Raw genomic sequence first — 22,359 nt, 5'->3', positions numbered from 1 at the left:
TCATAAACATTTTTCAGGATGTCCCTTAATGAGTACAGACATCTTGACCAACACAAGAGCCTCCATGAAGGTATAACCTTTAGGTCTGTCTCTTTTGGCAGTCTTCAGGGCTGTATTCTGCTCCATTTTTTTAGATTTCTTTTTTTTTTTCCACCTTTCCCCATGGGTTTTTTTTTTCAACCCAAGTACCTTTGGCAATTTTCAGTTCTAGGGAACATTTCTTATCTTTGTGCTCCAGACATTCTCTTTCTGATTTTGATTTTATCCAAAGAGGCAGTCATGCAATTAATTAATAGCTTTCTGCCCTTTCCAGATGTTGATCGACTAACTTGAGGTAGAGGTTATTTCTACCTTAATCGATGAAGGATTCATTTCTGATCCTTTGATTGATTTCCTCAGGTTTTCCTTGTTTTGAAAAGAAAGGTCTATCCTCATAGCTTTTGTTTGCAAAAGCAGAATTTCTAGTTATACTACCATTTTCAGCCATATATACACTAGAACAGGATAAAAAAAAGGTCCACCCAGTAATTGCCTGTTGCTGAGTAAGGCAAAATACTTTAGAAGTTGCCAGGCATTCTAGAGGCTCTGTTAGGACAAGATAACCGCAGTGTCATTCACTGTAGGCACAGGTTGCATAATACCAGGGTTACTGAAAGATGTTCATGGCTTCTTATTTATTATTCAAAGCTATCTTATCAGATAAGATGGGACATCTGGCTTTCACCACCTGCTGACGTGCCTGGTAGCCACTCAAGTTCCAGAAAGTACTGCAATAGAATGGAGGTCTATATTCTCCACTCTCAAAAAAAATTCCGCCACAACAAACATAGAGCTACAACTAGTGGCAAAGAAAGAGACTAATTAAACATTCTAACTAAAAATTCATATGTGGCACCCCAACCTGACAAATCATTTAAACAGTGATTCATACATAACACAACCAGCTCTGTGATACAGTTGACAGCCTATGCATACGACACACCCATCCAAAAAGGTTAAGCCACACTTTTTATTCAAATTTTTAAGATATAAGATTAGGATGTAAATTAAATTCAAACTGAATATTTTAAGACTGTTCTCAGTGATCAGGTCTTAAAAAAATCAAATTCTTATGCTTTTATAGTAGATCATTTTTTAAAAACCTATTATAAAATCATATTTATTCTCAATATTTTTCCAATTTTAAAAGCCTACAGGTTAATTTGGAGGATGATTATTTCTTAATACTTTGTCCAATTTTTTAATCCTACTGCAGTTTAAATTCAAAATAATATGACAGATGGATATAAACAAACTTTTTTTTTTTAATTCACTTCTAATCAATTTTAGCATAACTATTTGAAACAAATTTTTGAATTTTCAACAAAAAATCAGAATTCTTTCTATTCAACTTACACACTTTATCTAATTAACAAATAAAAATTGTATTGCACTTTTTAAAAAAAAAATACACTGAAACATTTAACATTTAAATATATATAATTATTTGAAAAACTTGTAATTACTTACACCACATTCATAACATCGCGATTTATCTTTGTAAAATTTTCGTCTAATAAACTCTGGTGCCCTGCCGTTATCTTTAGCAATACTACATTTTAATGTCCTGCCAAACAATTCTCTTCGATTCAATGCTCGTACGCATTTATGGGCAGACTCTTTGTCTAAAAACAATACAAAAGCAACTCCTGTACTTTTATGAGTCTCTTTATCCTTTACAGTGGTTACCCTAAAAAATAAATATAAAATATCTGTGAAACGAACAAAATAGATCCATACATCTACAGATCAATGCAACCAAAAATAATAAAGCATCAAATTCAATGAAATCTAAAATTTATTTAAAAAATCTATTACACTACTTTCAGAAAATTAAGATGATCCTGAGCAACATCTATTAAATTAAACAAATTTATTTTAGATTTAACAATTAATATATTAAGATTCGTTTAAGATAAAACGGTAACATTTACACATATCTGTATTGTAAATGAGTAGCAACCATACGTACTTCACAACTTTTCCATATTTCTCAAGAATCTTATGCAAATCATTATTAGTAAGAGAGTATGGTAAGTTTCCAATATAAACAGTGCTTTTGCTGGGGCATAATCCACCACTCATGATGCAGTCATATTAAACATTTAATCACACTCTCGTGCAACTAAAGGTCAGAAATTATAAAATACCAGCCAATACCAATGATTTCAAATTACGGAGTACCTATGGTTTAAGAAAATAACAGCCTGACTGAAACTTTACGCTTTAATTACCTGAATTAGAACTCATAGCGTGAAAAACTTAGCTCGGTTTATGTTTACAACGTATTGTTGCCAAGTGCCTTTTTGTCATTAGCAAAATTTGCATTTAGATGAAGATTTTATTTCAAGTACTATTCTTTTGCTAATAAATGTTAAATAAATACCTATCTGCTGTAGTTTAAGATGAATCAACTACTTATAGCATGGAGATATTAAAAATTTAATTTTAATAGAGAAATACTTAAACCTAAATTGTATGAAATTAGTAAGTGGATTCTGGCAACGCTTCCATTGGACGCCGGTTTTGGTTCTCATGCGCACAATTTTTTTTTTAGTTTTGTTGCAATCTTGCTATTGCCTTTGGTGAAAAGATTATCTCTGCAGTTTTGTTTGCAATTAAAAACACAACTAGTTTGTTTACATCTATATATAAACACGTGTGTATTGTTTGCTAAATTTAAAAGCTGTACTATTCGTATTTTAATTAGATTGTAATATTTAAATATTTTCGTTTTCTCTCTTTTTTCTCTTTTTGAAAGTATTATTCAGCTTTAAATATTACTTTGAGCAGAAAGATTAATTGTATTAAACATATTATTTAATTCTGAGATTTAAAAATTTTTCAGCTTTAGATAATACGTTTTAATTTAAGAAATTCCTCCAATTTAATTTTGTTTTTATTTTAATTTAATGACTTAAATAATTCACACAATTGCAGGTTACTGCAAATAGTTGTAGTGTTATAAATTAAAACATTGCTTTTAATATTTTCTAAAACATAATCTATTAGATAATAGCTAATGTGCCTTGAATGTATTTCTGTTGAATTAATTTACTAATGTTCTTTAAGTTTATTTCTGTTTAATTAATTTTATTTGTATATCTGTAGTTTACTGTAATTACCATTAATATATCAGCTTTTGAGATGTATGGCCTTCTGGCAGTCGGATAGTAATGTGTTTAAGTGTGATTAATCTTTTACTTATGAAATATTGACAACTTTCTGTTATATTTTATTCGAAAAAACTATTAACCATAATACTAAAAATAACCAGATGTAAAAATCAGGATCCATTTAACATGCCATAAATATTATTTGAATTGTTTTGAAGATGCTGAATAATTTGGTTGTAAATAATATGTTATTCAATTATTTTTTAATTTTTACTGCATTTTTCTATGTAGTATAGCTTTTATTCTTTGTTTTAAGAGTTGGCAGCAATGTTTCATTTTGCTATGGTATATGAGTTGGTTATAACATACACATTAATATGTATCTCGCTAGCAAAAATATTAAGATGAGTTTCAGATGGGGTTTTTTTCAGTTTTGACAAAATTGACGTTTTGACAAGATGCACTTTTCATGAATTGATGATGGCATGGAGAGATTCCAATTCCCCTTGAAAAGTCAGGATCTTTCTATGGAACTGTGAATGATTCTTTTGTTTTTCTTTTATCTTTCCACAGTATTTATATTATATTATTCTACTGTTTTACTTTTATTATTCCACAATAATGCATATTGACATTCAAAAATACTTCTTTTTTGCCACAATAACACACTTCTGCATTCAAAATTTCACTTCGGATTTCTTAGGAGATAATTTCTTTTAATTTTCTGTGTTACTGTATTGAATTAAATACTATTTTTGCAGCAATTGCACAGGATTTTGATTCTTAGTCTTTCTGAATAAATTTTGTAATTCAACTTTTTTGAAATTATTTTTTTGCTTTTGGTAGCTTTAAGCTTGCAGCTTTTAGTGCAAGTTATTCTATTTTGGACTTCTCAAATTATTGCCAAAGAAATTTTGTTTTTGATTTTTACTTAAAAAAACTTTAATTGTAAAGTAGGTTAGCTCTCTCTTTACTTTTAATTATTGCTCGCATCACTCATATAGAATTTCAAGGATGCCATTCCTCATAATGACTTAGCATGTAAATTTAACTCCATGCCTCACAGTAGCTCAGCCACAAATAAACAGTTCCTTTGAAAAACCTACAGTTGTACAGTCAAAAGTCGTTAATTCGGACACATATAATCCAGAATGATCTATAATACGGACCTCAAAGCTACAAACTTTCTAATACAACTTGTATTATTCCTTCATTTAAATATTCGTAAATGTTAAATCAGTGGCTCACTGACCACCATTATCTAGATCCTGTGATAGAACGTTACTGTCATATGCCAGAGTATCTTCATTTTTCTCATTGAACTCCATAAGTAAATCATTACAGGGAATTTAGACCTTGTCCAAGATCAACAACTAAAAATATTAATGAAATTAGGTACTAAATTTAGGCCTGTCTACAGCACTAAAAAAAATTAACTGCCTTAAAAATATTGAAAATTACCTCAATGAATTTATTATAAAAACAGCTCATAAGCTTCATCTTCTAAGCAATACATTCTTAAATGGAAAGTAAAAGTTTTGACAACATTAAACAACAGATTAAAAAGTTTAATTTTTATGGACGCTTTCAATAGAAACAAACTTCAGAACAAAATTCTTGCTCTTAAACAAAAGTTTACTGTCGCCAAAATTGATAAGGTGAGTAATAACTTCAGCATTATTTGAAAAACGTTTTACCACCAACTTATAGGTACTGAACTCAACTAACCCATTACTTACCAAATTACCACTGAAAAAGAAAACACAATTATTAGCAAGATTAAAGCTTTTCACTGCAAACTTCAAATTTCTTTTCCCAATGAATACAACAGATTTTCTGATCTTTGTGCCCTTCCGAGATTCCATTTAAAACACCACATAAATTTAGATTTATTGCCAATAGAACTAAAACTTATGAAAAGAACACTGAACCTTCTTTGCACAACAGCTTAAAAAGATTAATAATTTGATTTTTTAACTGTGCAAGAAAAGAATATGATTTTTGTTGGAGTATTGATAATAGTTTTATGGTTATTTCTACTATTAAAAAACTTGAAATTCAACAAATTAACTGTTATGATTTTGAGAATTTATATACTTCTTTACCCTTAAAAGAAATTTACAATAGTCTCTTGACAACTTATAAACTTGTTCCCAGAAATGCTCACATTAATTACAATTGATAAATGGTTAATTTACCTCTAATGCACATTGTATTAAATTTAACAACACAATTTTTAAACGAGTAAATGGAATTCCTATGTGAACGGGTTTCTTGACACAACTTTTTGACCTTTTCTTACTCAAAAATTTAAGTTTCAGCAGTCTCTTGATCAAATTAATTTAAAACTTTTTGCTAATACCTATGGGTATTAATTCAGAAGTCAACCTATGGGTATATTGATGAGATTAATACATTTAATAATTTTGAAGCAATAGAAAAGTTTCAAATTTATCCTTCTTGCTTAAAAATTAATAAAACCAATAAAAGTGAACAGGAAATGGAGAATATCTTGATCTACATATGATTAATTATAAGACAAACTGTCTGAGAAAAGAAAAGTCTTTAATTTGTACTACAGTCAAAAGTCGTTAATTCGGACTTCAAAGCTACAAACTTTCTGCGCATGCATCGCATTGACGCATGTGCGTAAGACTCTTACGGCTGCAAATATGCGTGTGCGCAGGCGCAAAATACGTTTACGCACGTGCGTTTAATGTATAACGGATGGTATAAGCTAAGCTAAAATTATCTAATTCAGTTAATGTTGCAGTTGCGTTGCTCCTTAATCTTTGAATTGGATCCGGCTTATTATTTTTTGCAGACTGTTAGAGCAATTTTATAAAAGTAAGCTTGAACTTTCGATTATGTGAAATAGAATTTCCAATATATATTTACTAATATGTAAAGGATCTACAAAGCGGAAGCATGTTTCGAAGTCCATTAAGCAAAAAATGGATAAAGGCATATCCTTTGTTTATCCAACCATTCCGAAATCTGTTTATCAATTTCAAGCTGGTCTGTGGCGGGGGGACGCCGCGGCATGCAATGAATTGGAAGTTGATCTGTCAGCACTATGCTTATCTTCGGGGCAGATGTTTTTATTTTGTTTGGCTTATAATTCCTTACTAAATGCAGTATTTCATCTCGATGTACTTCGTCTTTGATATGATTTAAATCAAATTCCTCGTCATTATAATTTGCTTCCAATAGCGAAGAAAGTAAAGTAAACAAATAAATATTAAGCCCTTTTTTTTTTGTAAATTTTGATACCCTTTAGATCATAATTGTTCTTTATTTCATAAATTATGGTTTCATATTTTTAATTTTAGAATTTCTGCATGCCATCATACCAGATTTAAACTAATGATGTATAATCCGGAATCGCAGAAGTCCTGACGAGTCCGGATTAACGACTTTTGACTGTATTCAACTTATTAACTGGAACTCCAATATCTCTAGAAAAGCCATTGGTAACACAGTACTCAATTAAATTAATAGATTTAAAAGAATATGTACGGGTGTTGATGACTTCATTCTTTTAAGTCATCTCTTCTTTTAAGTTATCTCATTCCCACCAATTTTATTAACTGTTATCTTAATAGGGCTAATGTTAAATGCTTAATCTGTAAACTTACAATGTATGATAAGCCTGTCTCAAACCCATAGGAACCCATAGTCTTAAAGATTTGTATATTTTGTATTAAAACTGTATAAAATTTTTTTGGTTCCCTTTCTTCAATGTAAAATAATTTTTCACTTTAGTTGAAATTTAGTCTGAATTCTAAAATTGTATTTACTCTGCTTAAGTTTTAATATGTTTTTTTTTTTTTTTTTTTTTTTTCAATTTTTTAAATTCAGTTTTATGTTAACTATTTTGCCATACTGGAAGAAAATTTATGCCAGTGGCACCCCTTCCAATCCAGCCAACTGCTGCATTTTGCTTTACTCTTGATAATCCTTAGAGCATTATGCTTATTTCAATTATGGCCCCACTTTCAAAAGTTTTTTTTTTTTTTTTTCTGGAGTCATACGTAAGTAGAGTTTAAAATCAATTTTGGCCTTTTTGGCAAAAGTTTTTACTGTATCTATAATCCTTTAGTTTCTTTCTTTCTTATTTCAATATTTCTGCTGTTTATTATTCTTTTTTCTTATTGTTTGTATTAAGTATTGTTCTGTTATTACGTTGTTCATTTTTTTTTTTATTATTATTATTTCAAATTTTATGGTCGCGAGTAGGTGAATTTTCTCGCTGCCGAAAATATTGAGATGAGTTTCGGATATGAAAACGAAACAGAAACACACCAACAGAAACATAAAATTAGTATGGTTTGACTGCCTCATCCGTGACCTTTAGCACAAACATGCATGGGCTGTTTGGACTAAATTATTCTCAAATTAGAGTGGAAGGATGGGGACTTTCTTTCTGGAGAAGACTTTTACGTCTCAGCAAGTAATAACACCCCTTTTGGACGAGTGTATGTGTTTTGGCAGAATGCCAGCCAAGGTTGCATTTGAGACTGTTGAACTATAACACAACAGCCTTGATTGGTGTATATTGATGTCAAGCTCTTAGTCGATTTCGAGGGCGAAAAGGTACGATTTTCTCTTTGTCAGGAGCATACACACACACACACACAAAAAAAAAAAAAAAAAAAATGTAGAACAAATAAAAAAAAGAATAAATGCACTCAAGTAAATACAATTCAGAAAGCCTAAAATGGTAACAAAATGAACCAAGAGACAATAGACAAAAAATTTGTAAACAAAACAGAAACTTGCCCACATCCGAAAAGGAGAGAATCTATCAACCACATGGAACAGAGAAGCGAAAACCAAAATGGTGCAAATTGGTAAACGATGGAAACTGGAAAAACTTTCTCAAAAATGCTGGTTTATAGCAAAAGTGAAAACAAGACAAACATGTCAAGCAGAAGAGAACACATCTTGCAGATTTCTTTGCTCCTGATGAAGAGGGACATGTGCCTGTTTGCCCTCGAAATCAATTGAGATCTTGACATAAATCTGCGCCAAACTCAAGGTTGTTGTACTACTAATGTTAAGTTTGAGATATGCTTAATTATTAAGTGTATTTTTTTTCCCCCCGGTTATGTGAAATAATGAAACATGCTTTTCTTGAATTGTTGGTAGTGGCATGGAGAGATTCCAGTTTCTATTGAAAATCGGGATTTTTCTATGGGACCAGCAATGATTCTTTTGTTTTTCCATTATCTTTTCACAATAGTGCATATTATTTATATTATATTATTCCATAATAATGCATATTAGCATTCAAAAATGCTTCTTTTTGCCACAATAGCACTATACAGTACAGCTTTGGTGTGATTTTGAAAATTGTTGCCACATTTTTACTAATGGCAAAATGAAGCATCGCCTTAAGTTTGCAAAGGCAAAATCATAATCTGAAAATGTTTGTTTGATTTAACTCTAGCAAAATAACTAATATCATCCTTACTTGAAAAAAAAAAAAAAAAAAGACAAAACACTCTCACTTAATGTGGTTATTGTTAATTGATAGTGGATTGGTTTGTTCCCTTGACAAGTCAATTAATTTAAGGTCAGAACAATGGCTACCTTTTTATTATTTTTAGTACTTTAAATTTTACTATTTAGAATTTTTCTGTTTTAAAATAATATTTCTATACAGCTTTTTAAAATATTTTTGCTACAACATACCATATATATGTGTGTGTGTATATACTATATGAATCTTATTTTCAAATTTTAGCCCCAAATAGGCTTTTTTCTTTTTCCTTTTCTTTTTTTAAAGTTATATGTTTGACACAATAAGCTAAGTCTTGAGTGCTATAATTGTGCTTGAAGTAAATTTGTGTGTTTGTCTCAAGTTTTCCAATGTGATAAATTCTCAGCAATTTATACATAGTGTCACATTTCTTGCATAAAATGCAAGTTCTTTTCCTAATTCCATTTCTGCTGCCAGCTACACATCTCTTAATTTTGATTTGAAGTAGCAAGTGCTTGTGTTTTTTGACTGAAAGTTTACATGTAAGTTACTGCAGAATTCTAGGCGATGGCATTGCATGTAGTTCTTGAGCAAAACTTTTTTTATGTACCATTTGGTAAATTATGTCTAAAAATTTTAAGTTTTACCTCAGGAATTTTCATCTTGAGCAAAATAAAAGTGTTCAAATTAGATATATCTAATAAGCAAAAAAACAATTTTGTAGAGTTTTCTGCTCAAATATGTAACTGTTAGCTATTTCGTCATTGAGATCTACTACGTGTCCCATACTGGCACTGTAATTAGCTATTACTTCCAGCTTTTTGGATCCAGTTTCTAATTCTCTGGATAAATTATGCATGTTGCTCAACATAAACACTTCTTGTTTATTCTTCCAGCAGGTTGCTACCATACCCTATAAAAACAACCTTGTATTCACTTTTTTTCATTCATTTAGAAGCCAGATTCTTCAGATAAAGTTTCTGATTTGACATAATGGAACTGTAGCTGTTTATTTGATATTTCCAGCAAAGTCCAAGGAACAATTGAGAGGATGGAAAGAAATTCTCCTTAAAAAATGTGTCCGTTTCCTTGAAAACATTCTACAGGTCTGGTGAAAGTTCTATGTGCAGAACACTTTTTTCGCTGCGCAAGACCTCTTTCATTCCCATTTTTATATGCAAGTTTGTATACCTTAATACTAAAGTTTTTTTGAGATGTACTGGTTAAAACTGCTTAGTCTTTAAAAACAACAATAACTGCATCAATTGCGAGTTCATCTGTAGGATCATATATTTCTTTGAAATAAGAATTTAATATTTTAAAGACACTTAGAATTTTACTCATGCAGTTATATCCAGGATTGTTTTTCTTTAATTTCTTATAGGAATACTAAAGATATTGAAGAATGCTTAGATAGTGATCTTTTGCCGAAAAATGACATTTCGATCATCTTATCAGTTGACCAATATTTCACAGAATGAGATTTTTTTAGCAACTTTTTCACCTAAGAGAAACTGTTTGGCACATTTATTTGTTTCAAATGATATGATATCAAGTAAATGTATTTGAATGCATTCAAAAAATTAATTTTTTCATCACATTCTCTAGTGTCTTCTTTTATTGCATTAATTCCTTTAAAAGAATTGACGTTTGTTTTCGTCAAAATATTAGGATGAATGCAATTTGTATCTAATCCTCCCTGAGGAAATCCAATAGCACTTTTTATATGTCCAGTATCTTCTGAAACAAACTAAAACACATAAATCATACTTAAACATGAAGAAAGACACCTCTTTTCACCTTCATTATTGTCAAATATCATTGTCACCTCACCTTCATTATCATCAATTTTACATTTAGAATCACTCATTAAAAGCTTCATTATCAAGAACTTAAGCAGTTTTTCAATTTCTTCTTGAGTTAAGTCTTTTTTTTCCCCTATACATTGCAACAATAAAGCATAGCCAAGTATTAGCCTAGAATTCTAGAGAATGACTGAATCATGAAAAAATGCTGAAAATTCTTTGCTCCAAGCTAACATCCTACTGTTGAGGGAAAACGAAAGAGATTTCACTTACACCCCCCCCTCGGTAGTTGCATTTAATACTTATTAGGCATGAATGTTGTTAGATAAGTGGCAGGGAAGATTATTGGACAATGACAATTCTCTAAAACTGGGGGAAGGGTACAGAATTTTTTTGGCTGATATTTTGGTTGGAGCTGTCTTTTTGAGACACTGCTACTCTGACCTATTTTTTCGGCACCATCTTCTAAGAACTTTGATCATATGATGGAGCTATGGACATGAAATGTTCTTGAAGACAGTTCACCAGCTGTTCTTCTAAAATAGAACATTCACTTTTATTTGTTTTCTAACTTCAAAATCCATTTATTAAAAGTTGTTTGCATCACCAAGTTGCATTTGCAGCTACTGTACATAATGTCTTTATAAATAAAATATCTTACACTTTTTGAAAAGTAGTTTTTCCTTTAAATAGTTATTTACTCTTTAGATTAGGGTATTTTTATAATTAAAAAATATTTTTAAAATGTAAATACATTTAGCATGATTTAATGGAATCGAAAACTTTTCTCTTTGGCAAGAATTCAGTCTGTAACTTTTAATTATATTGAACAATTTACTGAATATAGTAAATGATGAGTTTCTTGTGTTTTGGGGTATAAACAACCAGAGCTCCAGGAACCATATTACTTTAAGCAACAACTACTAAAACTTATATAAAACATTAAACATGCATAAAATTGCTTTTTAAAATACATTTATAAAGTATTTTGAGTTTCGATGATATGTGATGAAATAAAAGCCAGTCTTCCACTTCAGAAAAGCAGGAAGAGACTGCAAGTTTTACTCTAAAAGTGCTGCAAATTTCTTACTTATACCAGAGATTATGCTCAGTACATCAGTGATCTTCTGTTAATGAATTAGAAGTAATTTTAGTTTTTAGTTATACATATTATTTATGAAAACTATGTTTCCAGTTTCATTTAGGTGAAAACTTTCTGATGGATAGAGGAGATGGTAACATTAGTAGAATTAAAGAAATAGAACTTCCTTCTCAATTACAGGTATTTCAGTTATGTTATTTTTTGTCATACATTTAAATTCAATTTACAGCTGTTGTATTTATTTTATGTTTTATATATGCATGCACATTCTGAATAAATTGTACCAAGTCATTAACTTTACTATATAAAAATAAAGTACTTACAAAATTTACGGCCACCTTGGTGAAAAAGTTAAGTTCGGGGTGGCCATATTTCCATAATTCCTTTTAATATGTTATCAAATGCATTTTGTCATTCCAGTTTCTTTCTTCATATAAATTCTATTAGGTATGATTGAAGATGTTGTCAAGCAATGCCTTTTTGTTTTTTATTTTGCCACTTCGCAGAACCCTAGTCAATATTTTACACGTGTACGCCTGTAGTCGAATCTATAAAGTGGTATTTATGGTTTAGTCATATGATAATACCCTGGTTTTTCAAGATCTTCAGTTTTATAAGCATGCAAACAGTCTAAATAAATTATGGATCATTCCTCTACGTATTTGACTATCTTTGTCATCAATATGCTTGCTTTTCTATTCACTACCTGAACTACAAAACATTCACCAATTTCACGGCATATCCTGCAAAATATCCACTGCACTGGGGTAGAATACTCCCGTCAGTGTTTTTCCGTCAAATGAACAGGCTTTCACTGATTTCAGCGATTTTCTCAAAACCGCCTGTTTGTTTTTTTTAGGCTGTCAGAGGAGATCTGAACAACATGCTTCTCTCATGAAATTGTTCAAGTCAATTGTTTTATTGCTGATATTTAGTTGCTTTTCGCACCACTTAAGTTAGCTCTTCACCCCAACAGAAATAAAATTTCAGTGCTGTTGCAAATGGAATTCTTGATCCACTAAGCCAATCATGAGATAGAATGCCTGTTTAAGTTTGCAATTCTTCATTTTGCACCGCCATATATTTGCAGTGATGTAAAGTTTCATTTTGTGACCATTTATACAGGTTCGATCACTAGGCAAAATACCTCTTTCTTAGAAAAAAAATATAGAATCCTCTCACCTCTTCCCTCGGTAAACTGAAAATGCTAAACATTTTTGGAACAGAAAAAATTAACGTAATAAGATAAGCAATTCAAAATTCACAATAAATAACACATGGCTGAATGAAACTGCAAAAGTTTGGAATTAATGATTTGGCCATGGTTCTTAGCTGTCATTATAACAGGGGCCGCAAACTTCCGTAAGTACCAAAAATAATCAGTAATAGTTATGTAATATGAAAAAGTATGATATTATGAAGGTTCTACTACATATTATTATTCAATGTATGGTGGAACCTCAGTCTATTATTTTTCAATAGGCTGGAGGTAAAAAGCAAAGAATGTAGGAAAATAATTTAGCTGAAGCTGCCCAGTTGATGTAGTATGCTGACTGGCATAACGATGAACTCCAGTTCGAATCCAGGAGAAGGCATAGTTGTAATTGTCTGTGCCTTCTTAGAAGGCAATGATGGCAAGCTATTAGATACTTCTGTAATGAAATGGCCACCAATTCCAACCCATGTAGTAGTGTAAAGCTAATGGCTATTAAATAAAGTGCCCGGCCTTTAAAAAGAAAAAAGTAGAAAAAAAAATCTGAAAGCTTTCTGATTTTATATTATGCCCAAAAGAATTTTTTTTTTTTTTTTTTTTTTTGTGTGTGTGTGTGTGTGTGTTTTGTGTGTTATCTTTATTTATTAAATAGCAGGTTCTTTGCACTTAAACACATGAAATTCAGTTCAGTTAAACAGCAATATCACAAAATATTTAAAAACAGGAAAACAGCATATCTTTAGAATGTCTGATATGCAGTCTCGTGAGCTGAAGATGAGAATATTTTTTTCCCATACAGTGTTGCCATTGCTTGCTTTGAAATTGTTGAGTTTGTTAATCAAAAATTTGGTAAAAGTTTTCCAGAATTTTAAACAGATAATGAAGCAAATTCAAAATTTGGGTTTCCAAATGGCCATGTTTGGTTGGAGGACTACTTTTTTCAAAATTTGATGGCTCTAGGTACTGTTGTTTCTTCACAATGCTTCACATTCATGCAGATTCTTCATTATTTAGTTTCTTGAAGTATAATACATGGCGATAATATTTGGTGGCAATAGTTTGAAAAGTGAATTGACACAAAATAGAGGATATTTATTACTTTCATTATAAATATATTACATTAAAAACTATTTTTAATAGAAAATAATACAGCTAAATAGAAAGTGATTCAGCTTCTTATTTACTCAGCTGAAAATATGGCATTTTGAGACTTAAAATATTTTCATGGTTTGCCATTCCATCTACTTTGCACATGCCCTTTTTTTTTTTTTTTTTTTTTTTTAGCAGCTTTATAAGTGCTAGTGAACCATTTCTTGCTGTTTTTTTATCGTTGCTTTCCATACTGATCATAGATCCAAACTAAAAACTAATTATAAAACACTTGAAAAACTAACAGAAATAAACTAATGAAAAATTATTGTAACTTGCAATGAAATAATATTTGGAAATGAAGCAAATACACATGTTGAAGACTGCATGTAAAGTGATTCTGCATTATTGACAAACTCATAGTCCAAATGGAAGATAATACAAAGATTAAATATGTTGTTTGCTTCAAATTTTTTCTTAAAATTATCCATGCAGGAAATTTTGCTTGAAAACATGATTTCCAAACAAATGTTGTAAAACAAAAGTTTGAGAAATGATGAATATGAGAACAAATAGCATACAGTGAAATATGGTTAATGTGAGAATGCTTCAGACAAAATATTGGTTAACATGAAATAATACAATGGTCCCAACAAACTACTATGTATTTTCATGCATTGTTTTCTCTTAGCACAGAAAGATTTCCCTTCTGGAAATAAATAAAATACGGTAAACACCAGTCATGCAGGCGAGATTTAAGAGAGGTATGAAATGAAATAGGTGGTTTCGCATGCATCATAGAAAAGAAGCTAACTTGGCTTTGAAATACCCATGGAATAGGCTGTGACATGAGCCAATTTTATAAGCCAGTTTTGGTTGCCTAAGCTACTGTCACCCTCCATCCCTATGAACGACACACAAAAACATCTCATCTCTCATCAGTTGGCTTTGGAATTCGGTGATGAGTACATTGCAGTGTGTGTAAAAATTGGTGAGTTTGGTTCACGTTAAAAGAAATAGAGAAGGAGGATATTGAAACTGAGAAGACACTTGATGAAATATTTGAGAAGTTTTCTGTATTATTGGACTGTCCTACTGTATCATTGGAAGAATTCGTTGCAGTAGATGACGATAATGTGTGTAACAGCTCCAATTATGGAAGACAAAGATAATTTGGAGTTTGTTCAAAGTTCAGAAAGTATCATTGATGCAGATTCCGACTATGAAAATGAAATGAATAATGTAGCTCCTATTCCCATGTCATCCGAAATGACGAACATCATGACAAGTATGAGCAGTTATTTAGACGCACATTCCAATAGTCAAATGAATAACAAAATGGATTGCATTGAACAATTTGTCTACAATTTGATGTTAAAAAAGATAATGCAAAGAAACATATCAGATTATTTTCGAAAACCTCAATAAATGTTTTGTTTATCAAAAAACTTGAAAATTTTTTATTAACATAAGCCCTTGTGAATGGTTTTGTTTTATTGACTTTTATTAAATACATGCATACATACATATCTATCTAAATAATAAATATATTTGTTTTTTACAATATTAACTTGAAATTCTTTTAACATAAAAAAATACTTCAGTCCCCTCAGTTTTGTGTTAAACGATTTTCACTGTATTTAATAAAACTTCATTCGGGATTAGAAATGAAAAATATGCCTGTAGGAAAATGATCATTATAGAACCAATAGCTTGAAGTTCTGCTAATACAAATATTTAAAAATGAATATTTTATCCATTTTTTCCCTTTTATATTTATTTAGTATATATCTACTATTCATTGTTTTAACAGGAATTGCTTCCATGTGGGTATTCTTACAAGTTAAAGAAGTGGATCCTTTTCGAAAATAAACCAGATCATTTTGAGGCTGTGATACTAACAAATGTGTACACTGAAGAAGAGGCTCAAGAATGGTGGCATGAATTTAATGTGAAGTCAAATACTACCATGCGAGTACGAGCTACTTGTCCAAAAACTGGAAAAGTAAATACGTTTAAAATTTACTTGCGTTGTTTACATCAGGGTCGTGCTGAGAAAGAAAAACCTGAACGACACCAGAAAACAAAATCAGCATCACCTGCCAAAAGAAATACTAATTGTCCTGCAGGTATGGTAGTTGCTATCAGAAGGCTTATAAAATATTCCAGAAGTAAAATGCGTGATCCTGTAGATCCTGTTCACCCATGTGAAATTCAAATACGATTTGTCCACAATCATCCTACAAACAGTGTTGATTCCTTAAGATTTAGGCCTGTATCTAAAGAGGCTGAAGAAAAATTACTGAATTTATTTCAGATAGGTCATTCTCCTACTTCTGCTCTTGAAACTCTGAAAATTGATCTTCAAATTGAACATGGTACCATGTATTCACAGATTATTTCAGATAGGTATCATTGCCCTGATAAGTCATTTTGTTATCGCTTATTTTATAAACATTTTGGTAAAGACTATGCTGCATTTGGGAAAAAAGATATGTACACTGTACTTAATGATAAAATCTCTCATTATAATACAATGTTAGGCGAAACATGTGTTACTGCAGGAATGTCTGGTACACATTATGTGATTGCAGTATGCACTCCACTAATGAAGCGGTTACATTCTTTACCACAGTCAGGAGATTTGGTTTATGTGGAATTATGTGAATCTCCAGGGAGCAAAGAAAGAGCTGAGCATTATGTATTGCTGCTTTTAGCTCACACAGCTGCAGGTGGAATTCCTCTTGGTGCACTTATAGCAACTAATAACAATACTGCTGTTCTTGCATTAGGTTTTGAACTCTTAAAACAACTATTACCTGACCATGCATTTTGTGGAAGGGGTATCATTGGACCTCATGCATTTTTAACTGAAGATTCTGAAACTCAGCGACTAGCTCTAAATACTGTTTGGTCTGAATCTGCTGTAATAATATGTATATTTAGAATTTTACAGTCCATGTGGCGATGGTTATGGGATGAAAAACATAACATTCTTAAAGATCATCGCTTATATCTTCTTTATCTTTTAAAGACACTTTTATTTGCTTCTAATGAAGAAGAAATGGGTAACAAATATCAAGCTCTTTGTGCAGATAACATCATTGTGCATTATCCTCTGTATCTGCAACATGTGGAATCTTTATGGCAAAGACGACATTTTTGGGGTATTTGTTTTCACAGACTCTTACCCCTTCAAGGGGCAAGTAATTATTATGAAGCAGCTGTTCGTGCCCTCAAAGATAAAACTTTTGAACAAACAAAAGCATTTAACATCGTGCAGTTGTTAAATTATGCTGTCACTCGTATTGATTCCTATTATAAAACTAAGCTTCTGGATATTGTTGGGGGAAAAGTTATTCATATATTTCGTTCATTTTATCCAACAACAATTCCATCTGATATTGAACCTGGTATAAAACAGATTGCTGGTAACTATTTCATTGTTCCCAGTGATCAAGGAGATGACAAAGTATATACTGTAGATGCTGAACTTAATATGTGTTCTTGCCCAAATGGTATTAATGGTGCATTATGCATTCATCAATTCTGGATATTTCTGAAGATGTCAAGTGACATGTTTAAAGTTAGTTATTTTGGTTTGGAATTTAAACAGAAGCTAATCTCAGTTGTTACAGGCTCTGATTCATCATTTGATTTTACATCACATACACCAGCAGAATTACAGGCAAATGTCAGCTCTGATATTCAGTCAGATGAAACTCTTTCAATAGTAAGTACAGTATTTACAGAAACTAATTCTCGAAGTGTTTCAGAAAGTTCATCCTCAACAAGTGTCTTGTCTATCTTTAAAAACAGAGACAAAAACATCCCTACAACACCTATTAATAATAGTCACCAAGCTCCTATATGTTCACTTATCAGTACTATAACTCCTGTGTCCCAAATAATAGCTGAGAGTGCAATTCCCGAGTCTAAAAATACACTTGAAAATGTGACTCTGAATTCTGTGGATGGCAGAAATCAGCAGCGATTGTTGGCAATTGTTACAGATAATTCTTTAGAACATGACTTAAATATTCCTGAAAATGAAGTGAATGAAGAAACAAACAAAAGAATGGTAAATCTTTTATTTTACTTTGAATATGATGTTGTTGCATACTTAAATATTACATAATTGATTGGAATATTATGAATGATCAAACCGTAAAGTGGTTTATATCAATGCATTTTTGTCTTAGAGAGCAGCACAGCCCTCAAATATTGCAGACCGCCATTTAATCTTTAACCATTGTTCTTTTATTAACATTTTTGCTACTTTCCTTGAATTTCTAGTTATATAAATAACCTTAAAGTTAATTAGTAGAAAAATCAGTGTAATCAAAGAGAGTTAAAATAAATAAAATTTTAAAAACTCAAATATTCAAAAGTAGCAAATCAAATTAATTATTCATATTGAATGTTCTTAAACTGGTACTTTCTCTGATGTATATAAGTGACATGTCTTCTTCTTAATATATATATACCAGAAAGCATACCTTGTCAATATTGTTTTAGGTATAGCAGCCAAACTAAAATAGCTTTAAAATTTCACATCAAGGAATGTGAATTTTATGACCAAATAAACAGATCTTCAACAGCTAATCATAGTTGGAAATTTAATTTGTGAATTGGATTTTCTTGAAGATTTTCACATGTTCAAAAATTCTCACCAAATTTGTAACCTCAAGAAACTATCTATATCTCTTTAGTTATTTATGACTCTACAATAATTAAATAATTCCTGTACTCATATTCTAAAATGCTGAAAACAAAAGTTACACTAACCCTCTAAAAAAAAAAAAAAAAAAGAACAGCATAGTATATTACCATTCTCTGAAACATAAACTGTTACAAAACATAGATAATAATAATATGAATAGATAATGAATCAAAAAAAAAAAGAAAACAATTACATCTGCTTGAAGCTTGTGCAATATTACTCAGAAGCTGCAGTTAGAAAAAAATATCAACAAAAATATTAGTCAAAATATTGTTCATCCTCCCACCTTGCAATATGAAATTCGGGATTGAGTATTGCAAAATAATAAAAAATTAAACATTGTCCTTACAAGTTCAATTCATGGAGATCTCTAATTGTCCTTCCTGATTTGGTTATCGTGGGCAATTTTAAATGGGTATGGATTATTCTATTTGTTTCTACAGATACATCATCAATTGTAGTTTGTTCTACCGAAATATTTTCGCATCGTTGACTTCCACTGAATATCGATGGAAGTTCCTCGGCAATCGATAATTCCAAAGGATAAAGATTTTGTACAGCTCTTTTGACTTCTCCATTTTGCACTTTAATTCTGGCTCATCGACTTTCACCTTCGGTACCTGGAAATAATTGTATGATTTTACCAAGAGGTGAATTTAATCTCCTTTTGTCATCGCTTCTAATTAAGACAATGTCTCCTTCTTTTAATTTACAACTTCTAGCGAATTTTTTGCTTGTTGTTTTCAAAGTTCCCAGATATTCCTGGCGAAATCTTTTCTTGAAAACCTGGTTAACATTTTGGATATAATGCAATCTATGTTTATAAAAGTTAGTTTACAATTGGCACTGAATGGTTTTGTATTTCCCGTAAAAAATTTCCAGATGTTATGGAAGTGAGACTTGAATCAGCCGATACAACTGTTAAAGGTCTATCATTTAAGATAACTTCACAGTTACACAAAATGGTACACTGCGCAAGTGAATAGGCAAATCCACACCTTCATGTATTCTCTTAGAAATATAGGTCCAACATAATCTATATCAGTTATTTGAAACTCTGAGGCATCTTGTACCCAATCTCTAGGAAGTGGTGGAGCTGGTGGGTTAACATTTTTATTTGGATAACCCTTACATGTTATACAAGTTTTCAAAATGGATGACACAACTCTTCTTCCCAATAATATCCAAAATCTTTCTCTTAAAGAATTTAGGACGTGAGAAACTCCAATATGTTCTTTTAACTTATGTTGCTCGATTATGAAACTTCTTATAAGAGGATGATCACTTGGCAATATAGCAGGAGTTCTGAACTCTGATGTATCAGTTCGATAAGGTTCTGACCTTTTTCTAGACAATCATTGAGACTAGGTGATCCTTTTTGTTTGGCCGAGACATCAAACACTAGCCTGATTCATGTAGTACTGTTTTATTTAGTACTAGTATTATTTTATTCTTTGAAATATCGCTGTTTTAATTCTGATGATCCCACAATCAATGAAGGGATTAAGACTTAAAATCCGTTTATCTTCTATTCCATTAAAGGACTCATTTTGTATTAAACTAATCAAGATATTCTCTGCTTCATTTAACTCAGATACAGTAAGTTCATCCTTTTTCTTGTTTTGATGTTTACAGTTGTAAATAAAACGACACTTCCACGCTATCAGTCTGATTGTCTTACGATAACTTGAGAATCTAGTAGCAACTATTTCACTAGCATTAAGATTTATTAAGGACGAAATAATCCTTTTCTTTTTCTCAAGAGCTATTTCTTCTTCATCAGCACTAAAATCTTCTTTTGGCCATTTTTCAGGGTGATAAATATAGCCATTTAGGGCCTTCCCACCATCTAGATTTAATTAAATAAGAAGCAGAGCATCCTCTACTGGGCAAATCAGCAGGATTCAGTGATCCTGGTATGTGCCTCCAAGATTCAATAGAAGTCAGTCACTTTATTTCCTTAATTCAAATTAATACAAATACGTCCCATACTTTATACCTCTGTATCCAAGCTAGCACAGTAGACGAATCTGTCCAAAAATAAATATCATCTGCTTGAAATTCAGGTATTATGCTGGATGCTAAACGTGTATATACTGTAGCTCTAAGAAGTACCAATTGAGCTATTGTTGTCTTTTTCCTTCTGCTGCATGCAACTCTCACTTTAGCTTGTTCCAAATGAACTTGAACCAATCTCTTGTTTGTACTCGAACAAAGGCCACAGCTGAATATGCAAGTTTACTCTCATCACTGAAGAAATGAAATGAGATATTTTCAATCTCACGATCACAGTTTAACCATCTTGGTATTCTCATTCTTTCCAGACACTGCAAATCATTCAACCATTTACAAAATTGTGATTTTGAATTTGAATTAACTTCTTGTTCCCAAGATAACTTCCCATAGGTGAAGTAAAAGTTTCGGCATTAGAGTTACGGGGCAAGCTATTCCTAAAGGGTTGAATATTTTGTGTGTACTAGCCAAATTCTCTCTTTTAGACAAAATTGCTGGTAGATTGTAGGTGATGTTAGTAATATTAAAGCAAAGGTAATCTCCACATCGTTCCCAAATCATTCCTACCGTCTTTTTCCGAAAATAAGACACTGTCTTACTTTCTTTTTTGGTCCAAAATACGCGCTAGGGCTTATTTTCGGGGAAGGGCAAAATTAAAAGTATATTTATATATTTTTATTTAATATTTATTTTACACAGAGTACATAAATTTAAATTTATTCAATTACAGTCATGTCATCTTCTTCTGGAACATCGTCATAAATAAAATTTTGAATTATATTCTGATTTTCTTCCAAATCCATTTCCTGTTGAATCATTGGTCCGAATCTCTCATGTCTTGCGATATAGCTATCGTTAAATGAATATATTGTCTAAGTAGCCTGTTCGTAGTGCATCGGAAACATCACTATCAGTTATTTTGTCCCATGAATTTTTTACCCAATTCACAACTTCTTGTAAGCCTGGTTTTACAAAATTACCTCAATGATTTCTCACCATTCTGTTTTCAATATATTCATTGATTTCCATCCACAAATGATCCTTGAATGGCTTGTTTATTGCAATGTCAAGTGTCTGGAGGTAACCAGTCATTCCTGCCGGAATCATTATTTGATCAATCTTCCTCTCAGCAAGAAAGTTTATCATGTCTTTAGCACGCTGAGTACTGGCTGAATCCCAAAGTAGTAAACCTCTATTCTGACCCCTCAACAGTGGTGGCAGCATAAAATCAACCCACTTCCTTTAACGAATTCTTTTTGTCACATTATTTTAACTAAAGATTATTTTCGGGGGATGTCTTATTTTACAAAAAGTTCCGAAAATCACGATATGGCTTATTTTCGGAGGATGTCTTATTTTCAGAAAAAGACGGTAATACATTTGTGGTACTAGAGGAATTATCTGTTGGGTTGCTATATTCCCAACCACGTAATTCTAGCTTTCTTGTAGCTAAAGTATCTGAAGCAACTTGTATGAACTGTTGCAATTCTAAATCATTTTGTGTACTCGCTAAACAATTATCTACATAAAAGCTGTTCTTCAAGTGCTCAATAATATCCACTTTATACTTTGGGTTTCCATTTATTTGTTTCAAAGTGGATTCTAGAAGATGGTGAATTACAGAAACTAGCAAGAAAGGGCTACTTGTAACTCCAAATACTACCCTACAATGCCTGTAATACTTCAGTTTTCCATCAGTTGTATACCATAAGAATCTTAGATAGTCTTTGTCCTTAGGGTTGAGATTTATTTGTAAGAATGCTTTTCGTATATC

General features: G+C 31.3%; 2 protein-coding genes across 4 annotated transcripts in view; one reads left to right on the top strand and one right to left on the bottom strand.

Annotated features, from left to right (window-relative positions):
- The window catches only part of LOC118180259 (zinc finger CCHC-type and RNA-binding motif-containing protein 1-like), a 37,398-nt gene extending 35,066 nt beyond the window's left edge, over positions 1-2,332 (bottom strand). Inside the window, exons 1-2 of the mRNA XM_085811743.1 lie at positions 2,012-2,332; positions 1,510-1,729 (exon numbers count right to left, since the gene is read on the bottom strand). Coding sequence (XP_085667869.1) covers positions 1,510-1,729; positions 2,012-2,124 — 333 coding nt within the window. The 5' untranslated portion in view covers positions 2,125-2,332. The remainder of the gene's footprint in view (positions 1-1,509; positions 1,730-2,011) is intronic.
- The window catches only part of LOC118186775 (uncharacterized), an 85,812-nt gene that overhangs the window by 38,633 nt on the left and 24,820 nt on the right, over positions 1-22,359 (top strand). For 2 of the 3 annotated variants that reach the window (XR_015039779.1, XM_085811741.1), the window contains exons 1-3: positions 2,559-2,698; positions 11,641-11,727; positions 15,663-17,930. Coding sequence is in view for 2 of the 3 variants with exons in the window: in XM_085811741.1 (XP_085667867.1) it covers positions 11,665-11,727; positions 15,663-17,930 (2,331 nt within the window). In the remaining variant the exon portion in view is untranslated. Of the gene's footprint in view, positions 1-2,558; positions 2,699-11,640; positions 11,728-15,662; positions 17,931-22,359 lie in introns of those variants that run through there. The other variant, XM_085811742.1, reaches the window with a different exon arrangement.

Source organism: Stegodyphus dumicola, chromosome 2 (assembly GCF_044657685.1).
Source record: "Stegodyphus dumicola isolate Sdum_Otavi_A_Nest chromosome 2, ASM4465768v1".
Taxonomy (NCBI): domain Eukaryota; kingdom Metazoa; phylum Arthropoda; class Arachnida; order Araneae; family Eresidae; genus Stegodyphus; species Stegodyphus dumicola.
Note: the sequence above shows the minus strand (reverse complement) of the source record. Positions and strands in the feature narration are given on the sequence as shown.